The following is a 9765-nucleotide window of genomic DNA, read 5'->3' on the forward strand; positions in this document are numbered from 1 at the left end:
TCCTGTGTTATTGCTGTGTTATTACTGTGTTAATCCTGTGTTATTGCTGTGTTATTACTGTGTTAATCCTGTGTTATTGCTGTGTTATTACTGTGTTAATCCTGTGTTATTGCTGTGTTATTACTGTGTTAATCCTGTGTTATTGCTGTGTTATTACTGTGTTAATCCTGTGTTATTGCTGTGTTATTACTGTGTTAATCCTGTGTTATGCCTGTATTATTCCTGTGTTTATTCCTGTTATTCCTGTGTTATTAATGTGTTATTTCTGTGTTATTACTGTGTTATTTCTGTGTTATTTCTGTTATTATTGTGTTATTAATGTGTTGTTACTGAATTATTCCGGTGTTATTACTGTGTGATTTCTGTGTTATTACTGAGTTATTCCTGTGTTATTACTGTTATTTCTGTGTTATTCCTGTATTATTACTGAATTATACCTGTGTTATTACTGTGTATGTCCTGTGTTATTTCTGTTATTACTGTGTTATTTCTGCTATTACTGAGTTATTCCTGTTATTTCTGTTTTATTACTGTGTTATTACGTGTTAATCCTGTGTTATTTCTGTTATAACTGTGTTATTACTGAGTTATTACTGTGTTATTACCGTGTTATTCCTGTTATTATTGTGTTACTAATGTGTTATTACTGTGTTATTTTTGTGTTATTACTGTGTTATTAATGTATTAGTTCTGCGTTATTAATGTGTTATTCCTGTTTTATTACTGTGTTATTCCTGTGTATTTCTGTTATTACTTGTTATTCCTGTTATTACTGAGTTATTACTGTGTTAATCCTGTATTATTCCTCTGTTAATAATGCGCTATTACTGTTTTATTACTGTGTTATTTCTGTTATTACTGTGTTTTTCCTGTGTTATTAATGTGTTATTTCTGTTATTACTGATTTAATCCTGAGTTATTTCTGTGCTATTACTGTGTTATTCCTGTGTTACTTCTGTTATTACTGATTTATTCCTGAGTTATTACTGCGTTTTTACTGTGTTATTACTGAGTTAATCCTGCGTTATTACTGAATTATTACTGTGTTATTCCTGTGTTAATCCTGTGTTATTACTGTGTTATTCCTGTTTTTTAGCTGTTATTACTGTGTTATTCCTGTGTTATTTCTTTGTTATTACTGTGTTATTAATGAGTTATTAATGAGTTATTCCTGTGTTATTACTGTGTTATAACTATGTTATTACTGCGTTATTACTGTGTTATTCCTGTGTTAATCCTGTGTTATTACTGTTATTTCTTTGTTATATTCCTGTTATTAATGAGTTATTATGAGTTATTCCTGTGTTATTCCTGTTAGTCCCGAGTAATTTCTGTTATTACTGAGTTAATCCTGTGTTATTACTGTGTTATTTCTGTTGCCACTGTGTTATTCCTGTGTGATTTCTGTGTTATTCCTGTTATTGCTGCTATTACTGAGTTATTCCTGTGTTATTACTGCGTTATAACTGTGATTACTTAGTTATTCCTTTTTTATTACTAGGTTATTACTGCATTATTATTGTGTTATTACTGAATTGTTCCTGTCTTATTCCTGTGTATTTCTGTTATTACTGTGTTATTCCTGTGTTATAACTGCGTTATTACTGCGTTATTACTGTTATTTCTGTTGTCACTGTGTTATTCCTGTGTATTTCTGTTATTCCTGAGTTATTACTGTGTTAATCCTGTATTATTCCTGTGTTAATTCATTATTACTGAATTATTACTGTTTTAATACAGTGTTATTTCTATTACTGTGGTTTCCTGTGCTATTACTGTGTTATTCCTGTGTTATTACTGCGTTATTACTGTGTTATTACTGAATTAATCCTGTGTTATTCCTGTCTTATTACTGAATTGTTCCTGTCTTATTACTGTGTTATTCCTGTGTATTTCTGTTATTACTGTGTTATTCCTGTGTTATAACTGCGTTATTACTGCGTTATTACTGTTATTTCTGTTGTCACTGTGTTATTCCTGTGTATTTCTGTTATTCCTGAGTTATTACTGTGTTAATCCTGTATTATTCCTGTGTTAATTCATTATTACTGAATTATTACTGTTTTAATACAGTGTTATTTCTATTACTGTGGTTTCCTGTGCTATTACTGTGTTATTCCTGTGTTATTACTGCGTTATTACTGTGTTATTCCTGTCTTATTACTGAATTGTTCCTGTCTTATTCCTGTGTATTTCTGTTATCACTGTGTTATTCCTGTGTTATAACTGCGTTACTACTTTGTTATTTCTGTTGTCACTGTGTTATTCCTGTGTGATTTTTGTGTTATTTCTGTTATTGCTGTGTTATTCCTGTTATTGCTGCTATTACTGAGTTATTCCTGTTTTATTACTGTGTTATAACTATGTTATTAATGTGTTATTACTGCGTTATTACTGTGTTATTACTGAGTTATTCCTGTGTTAATTAATGTGTTATTCCTGATTTATTATTGATATTACTGCGTTATTCCTGTGTTATTTTTGTTATTACTGTGTTATTACTGTGTTATAGCTATGTTATTAATGTGTTATTACTGCGTTATTCCTGTGTTATTACTGAATTAATCCTGTGTTATTACGGTGTTATTCCTGTCTTATTACTGTGTTATAGCTATGTTATTAATGTGTTATTACTGCGTTATTCCTGTGTTATTACTGAATTAATCCTGTGTTATTACGGTGTTATTCCTGTCTTATTACTGTGTTATAGCTATGTTATTAATGTGTTATTACTGCGTTATTCCTGTGTTATTACTGAATTAATCCTGTGTTATTACGGTGTTATTCCTGTCTTATTACTGTGTTATAGCTATGTTATTAATGTGTTATTACTGCGTTATTCCTGTGTTATTACTGAATTAATCCTGTGTTATTACGGTGTTATTCCTGTCTTATTACTGTGTTATAGCTATGTTATTAATGTGTTATTACTGCGTTATTCCTGTGTTATTACTGAATTAATCCTGTGTTATTACGGTGTTATTCCTGTCTTATTACTGTGTTATTACTGAATTGTTCCTGTCTTATTACTGTGTTATTCCTGTGTATTTCTGTTATTACTGTGTTATTCCTGTTATTGCTGCTATTACTGAGTTATTCCTGTGTTATTACTGCGTTATAACTGTGTTATTACTGTGTTATAACTATGTTATTACTGTGTTATTACTGCGTTATTACTGTGTTATTACTGAATTGTTCCTGTCTTATTCCTGTGTATTATTAATCCTGTCTTATTACTGAATTGTTCCCGTCTTATTACTGTTATTCCTGTGTATTTCTGTTATTCCTGTGTTATTCCTGTGTTATAACTGCGTTATTACTGTTATTTCTGTTGTCACTGTGTGATTTCTGTTATTCCTGTGTTATTTCTGTTATTCCTGAGTTATTCCTGTGTTATTACTGTGTTATTACTGAGTTATTCCTGTGTTATTACTGTGTTATTACTGAGTTATTACTGTGTTATAACTACATTATTAATGTTATTAATGCGTTATTACTGTGTTAATCCTGTGTTATTACTGTTATTTCTTTGTTATTACTGTCTTATTAATGAGTTGAGTTATTCCTGTGTTATTACTGTGTTAGTCCCGAGTAATTTCTGTTATTACTGTGTTTTTACTGAGTTAATCCTGTGTTATTTCTGTTGTCACTGTGTTATTTCTGTGTTATTTCTGTTATTACTGTGTTATTCCTGTTATTGCTGCTATTACTGAGTTATTCCTGTGTTATTACTGCGTTATAACTGTGTTATTACTTAGTTATTACTGTGTTATAACTACGTTATTAATGTGTTATTAATGCGTTATTACTGTGTTATTACTGAGTTATTCCTGTGTTATTCTTTTTTTATTACTGGTTGTTACTGCATTATTACTGAATTGTTCCTGTCTTATTACTGTGGTATTCCTGTGTATTTCTGTTATTCCTGTTATTGCTGCTATTACTGAGTTATTCCTGTGTTATTAATGCATTATAACTGTGTTATTACTGAGTTATTCCTGTGTTATACCTTTTTTATGACTGTGTTATTACTGAATTGTTAATGTCTTATTCCTGTGTATTTCTGTTATTACTGTGTTATTCCTGAGTTATTACTGTGTTAATCCTGTATTATTCCTCTGTTAATAACGCGTTATTACTGAATTATTCCTGTTTTATTCCTGTGTTCAGCGCTATTACTGTTATATTAATGTGTTATTCCTATTTTATTACTGCGTTATTACAATGTTATTACTGAATTGTTCCTGTCTTATTACTGTGTTATTCCGGTGTTATTTCTTTTATGACTGTGTTATTCCTGTTATTTCTGTGTTAATCCTGTGTTATTACTGAGTTAATCCTGTGCTATTTCTGTTTTCACTGTGTTATTCCTGTGTGATTTCTGTGTTATTCCTGTGTTATTACTTTGTTTTTCCGGTGTTATTTCTGTTATTACTGTTATTCCTGAGTTATTTCTGTGTTATTACTGTTATTAATGTGTTAATTCTGTGTTATTTCTGTTGTCACTGTGTTATTTCTGTTGTCACTGTGTTATTCCTGTTATTACTGCTTTATTACTGAATTATTTTTGTGTTATTAACGTGTTATTCCTGTGCAGAGGCGGACAAAGTACTCAACTCTATTACTTGAGTGAAAGTACAGATACTGCTGGTCAAATATTACTCCATTACAAGTAAAAGTTGTAAAGACAGAATTTTACTTAAGTAAAAGTACAGAAGTACTTGCTTTTAGAAGTACTTAAGTACCAAAAGTAAATTTCCTTTTTTATGTTTTATTGTTGTACGTAATACTTGCAATACTTCTGATGCAACTTAGAATACATTACACCTACTAGCTTGTAGTATCTTTGGAATAAAGAGCTTGTAGAATGTTAAAAACCTATGGAGGAAAAAATTAACACCCCTACCCACCCCCACAAAAGCAGGATGGTAGAGATCTCACACAGCTCTGACAGTGTGTGTGCACACATCTATGTGTAACCATTTGTCCACATTTGAACAGAGTGGACAGTGAAATCCTGTAAATACAGAGTGATAAGGAAGAAAAATAAATCAAACCTGCTTTAAAACCCAGCAACACAACTGTAGCTGTACAACTTTACAACAGCAACACTGCTTTAACAAAAAAGCAAAACAGCAAGACCTATTTGACATCCAAAAAACATTTTTTAAAATGCTGTCTAATCGCTCTCGTGGTATTTTGATGTCACACACAGAACAGTCCATGCAGTGCTGCTTTCTACTTAAAGGACCTTGATAGAAATATAGTGGAGTGAAAAGTACAATATTTGTCTTTCAAATGTAGTGAAGCTAAAGTCATAAGTTCTCAGAAAAAATAATACTCATGTAAAGTACAGATACTCAAAAAGTGTACTTAAGTACAATACTTAAGTAAATGTACTTAGTTATTGTCCGCCTCTGGCTGTTTCATGTCCCGCACTTGTTTTGTTTTTGCCCTATTACTGCATTGCAATCTTATACAGATGAATCAGTCTGTCCTGTACTCAAGCTGTGAGTCAGCATGTCCCAAGCTGCTCTTCTAGTCTGCCGGTGAATTTGGGTCCTCAGGTCTGGGTTTGGCCAAATTTGAGCGCACTCGGGCCTGGTCTACAGCATCTAACAGGTTCTTGGCATCCATGGCCAAAGTGTGGGCCGCTGCCAGCATCTGTTTCTTGCACTCTTCCTTCAGAGAGGTGATAGCGTTCTGCTGAGCCAGACGCATCTTACTGATGAGCTCAGCCAAGTCCTTATTCAACAACTTCTGAGTGCCTTCGATCTGAGAGAAACATTTATACTCTTGTTAAAATCTCAGCTGGAATGGAAAATATTAAACTCACTTTTAGCGCAACATTTCACTGCATTGATTTGAATCAAGTATTTCAAGTTCCCTTTCAGTCAGTCACTCTCGACGTTACGTCGGATGACCGACGAATTGGGATCTCGCTTAGAGAGACCAATCTACTTCGAGTGTAAACTAAACGAGCCAATGCACATTGGCATGCGATTATTGCATCCAGTTGCCGCTGATCACAGCGTGAGTTGCCATGGGGGTAGGGCTCGAGTGGAGACTTTCACTGTGTCCCGAGCCCTCAAGGTTGCACGATTGGTTCTCGGGGTGGTCCGCGCTGGTTCTCAGCGCCCCGCCTCGGTGCCTTTCTTCCCGAAGGTGAATGAGGAGCTCACCAGGTCGTGGACGGCACCTTTTACTGCCGGAAACCGATCTGCTGGTTCCTCCTTCCTCACCACCCTCGATGGTGGTGCAGCTAGGGGGTTACAAGGGTCCCCCTGGTGGAGCGGTCGGTTGCGATGCAGTTGTGTCCTAATATTGCCTCCACCCAGCAGGGAGAACCGTGCCCCCCCTCCCGGGTCTGTAGGAACTCGACTGGCCGGCGATGCTTATATGGCCTGTGGAGAAGCTGCCTCTGCCTACAAGCTACAGCGTTGTTGCAAGTGCACCAGGCCAAGGCACTGAGGGACTTGCACGAGGGTGGTCACGACCTGGAAGTTCTCAAAGAACTCCGCACCGCGACGGACCTCGCGCTACGAGCGACGAAGGTTCCGGCGTGGTCTCTGGGTCATGCGCTGTCCACTATGGTGGTCCAGGAGTGCCATTTCTGGCTGTGTCTGGCCGACATGTCCGAGACGGACAAGACACGATTCTTGAATGCCCCCGTGTCCCAGACCGGCCTTTTCGGCGACACGGTGGAGAACTTTGCCCAGCAGTTCTCCGCTGCCCAAAAGCAGACTAAGGCCATCAGGTACATCCTGCCTCGGCGTGCAGCTGCTGCCGTCGCCGAGGGCGGCACCCTGCTCCCGTGGCCTGGAGCAAAGCTGCGCCGTGGAGCCGATCCGCCAAACCTGGTGGCAAGCGAAAGCGCAAGAGGCCCTGAGACGGGCAACCCAAAGGTGGAGGGACCTGCTCTTAGGGAGATGGTGAACACACCACTCCCTCCCCCGGAGGAGGGCCGGGCGGATAATCTTTTGTTTTTTCTGCCACTGACCTCTTTTGTTGACCCAAATACTCAACAAAAGAGCAATTTCCTCTATCTCTGGGTCCCCAGAGGTGACTGGGGGTTGTGGCCGATCCAGTGTCGTATCACACTCACCCTCCTCTCTCACCAGTGAGCAGCAGTGGGCGGATCGGGAGGACGAACCAACGGACTACCCACGCACCCTCTGGTTGAACGCAGGTCAGTGTTACACACACTCAGACCCCGCCTCGGACCAGCTACGAGACGCCCGGGCCGGGTCCCTGCGTTCTTCCTTGCTGCCCCACTGCGGGTAAGCCTGTAGTTCAGTTGGTACCACTTGCGTGGCGTCTGGGAGCCTGGCTAGCGCTACCCAGCCCGTCTCGATGGCTTCTTTGAACCGTCAGGCTCGGCTATGTGATTCAGTTCAGATTCAGAGATTGGTTTGCAGCGATCAACCTGAAGGACGAGTACTTCATGTGTCGTCCCTTCCGCACCACAGACCATTGCTGCAGTTTGTGTCCGAAGGACGAGCATATCAGTACGAGGTCCTGCCCTCCGGGCTGTCCTTGTCACCCCGGGTCTTCACGTAAGTTACGGAGGCATCCCTTGTTCCCCTGAGAGAACAGGGCATTCACATTCTCAACTACCACGGCGACTGGGTCATATTAGCTCAGTCTCAGGATCAGTTGTGCGAACACAGGGTCTTGGTGCTCTCACACCTCAGCCAGTTGGGCCTGCGGGTCAACTGGGAAAAGAGCAAACTCTCCCCGACGCAGAGGATCTCTTTTCTCGGTATGGAGTTGGTCTCGGTTGAACAGACAGCCCGCCTCACGCAGGAACGTGCTCAGTCGGTGTTGAACTGCTTGAATACATTCGGGAGCAGGATGGCGGTTCCACAAAGCTCCTGGGAGAACGCTTCAGCATGCACTGGCTCTATGGCCGAGTCCCGAGGCGGGCGTGGCAACGCGGCACTCACTGGGTCCAAGTTACACCAGCCTGCCGCCAAACCTTCACCCTGTGGTCAGACCTTGCGTTTCTCTGGGCAGGAGTGCCCCAAGACCAGGTCTCCAGGCATGCTGTGGTTCACAAGGATGCCTCAACCACCGGCTGGGGGGCCACATACAATGGGCTTGCAGTGTCACTGCCTCGAGTTGCTGGCAGTGCACCTTGCCTTGATCCGTCTCAAAGGGCGCTTACGAGGCAAGCATGTACTAGTCCGCACGGACAACACTGCGACCGTTGCGTACACCAACCGACAAGGGGGTCTGCGCTCCCGTCGCATGTTGCAACTTGCCCGCCACCTCCTTTGGAGTCAGAAGCATCTGAGGTCGCTTCGTGCTGTTCACATTCCTGGGCTGCTCAACCGGGCAGCCGACGAGCTGTCTCGAGCCGTGCTTCCGGGAGAATGGCGACTCCATCCCCAGATGGTCCAGCTGATTTGGAGACGTTTCGGAGCCGCTCAGGTAGATTTGTTTGCCTTGGTTCTAGGTGACCTACCCCAAGAGGCAGTTGACACCATCACTTCAGCGAGAGCACCGTCTACGAGACATACTTACGTTTTGAAATGGAACCTGTTCATTGAGTGGTGTTCTTCTCACCGAGAAGACCCCCGAAGATGCCTGATCAGAGTTGTGCTGACCTTTTTTGCAGCAAGGGTTGGAGCGAAGGCTGTCTCCCTCCACCCTCAAAGTCTATGTCGCTGCAATCGCTGCTAAAAACCACGACCCCGTAGAAGGGAAGTCGCTGGGGAAGTATGACCTGATCATCAGGTTCCTTAGGGGGGCGAGAAGGCTAAATCCTCCATGGCCCCCCTCTATACCCTCTTGGGACCTGACTCTAGTGCTCACAGCACTACAGCAGAGCCCATTTGAGCCTTTGCAGACAGTCGAGCTGAAGTTTCTGTCAATGAAAACTCTACTCCTGCTTGCACTGGCCTCCATCAAGAGGGTAGGGGACCTGCACGCGTTTTCGGTTTTCGACTCCCAGGTAACTCTGAAGCCCTGGCCCGACTATGTGCCCAAGGTTCCCACTACTCTCTTCAGGGATCAGGTGGTGAGCCTGCAAGCGCTGCCCCCGGAGGAGGCAGATCCAGCCCTAGCTTTGCTCTGTCCCGTCCGAGCCTTAAGGTGCTACGTAGACCGGACACAAAGCTTCTTGCTAAAACTGCTCCAGAGAGTCCGTATAGTAGACCCTGTTGATCTCCTCCGTCCCCTCGGCAGCCAGACGTGGCGGAGTGTCCGGCGCCAGGCCCTCTCTCAATGAATCCGTGAGAACCTGTAGAGGGCTGGGTTCCATATGTAGAGACCTAAGTGGATCCCATATGTGTAAAGTCCACGGTATGTCTTCAGAGCCCGTGTTTCCCCGGCATACTTCTGCCACTCCAAGAGGGTTACAATCACCTCCAATCTTCCATATGCACCTAAGGGATGTTCATGTGTGTATTTGCTTCCGAAACCTCCTTCGGGAAGGATGGAGCTTCCGCAACGTCTCAGTCCCAAATGGAACGGGTACGTTTTCCTAGTGTTATCCAGTCTTACTGAGTGGGTAGTGCCATAGCAGCAGTAGCAGGTCCTCTTGTGGAAGCCCTGCCCTGCGCCAAAACGTAGGGGTGCAGGAGGCTCCCACAGGACACTGGAAGTGGCAGGATCTGTGGCCTTTTGATAGGGATCCCAATTTGTCGGTCATCCAACTTGACGTCGAGAGTGACCGACTGAAAGGGAACGTCTCGGTTACGTATGGTAACCCTTGTTCCCTGAAGGAGGGAACGGAGACGGCACGTCCCGTCGCCCCAGCTC

At 41.9% G+C, this 9765-nt stretch overlaps 1 protein-coding gene across 2 annotated transcripts in view; it reads right to left on the reverse strand.

Moving 5' to 3' along the window:
* Positions 1-5353: 5353 nt before the first annotated feature.
* ptk2bb (protein tyrosine kinase 2 beta, b) overlaps positions 5354-9765 on the reverse strand; it is a 22847-nt gene continuing 18435 nt past the window's right edge. For both annotated transcript variants that reach the window (XM_016277385.1, XM_016277384.1), the window contains exon 31: positions 5354-5775. In XM_016277385.1, the coding sequence (XP_016132871.1) occupies positions 5539-5775 (237 nt within the window). In that variant the 3' untranslated portion in view covers positions 5354-5538. The remainder of the gene's footprint in view (positions 5776-9765) is intronic.

Source organism: Sinocyclocheilus grahami, unplaced genomic scaffold (assembly GCF_001515645.1).
Source record: "Sinocyclocheilus grahami isolate Dianchi unplaced genomic scaffold, SAMN03320097.WGS_v1.1 scaffold111.1, whole genome shotgun sequence".
Taxonomy (NCBI): domain Eukaryota; kingdom Metazoa; phylum Chordata; class Actinopteri; order Cypriniformes; family Cyprinidae; genus Sinocyclocheilus; species Sinocyclocheilus grahami.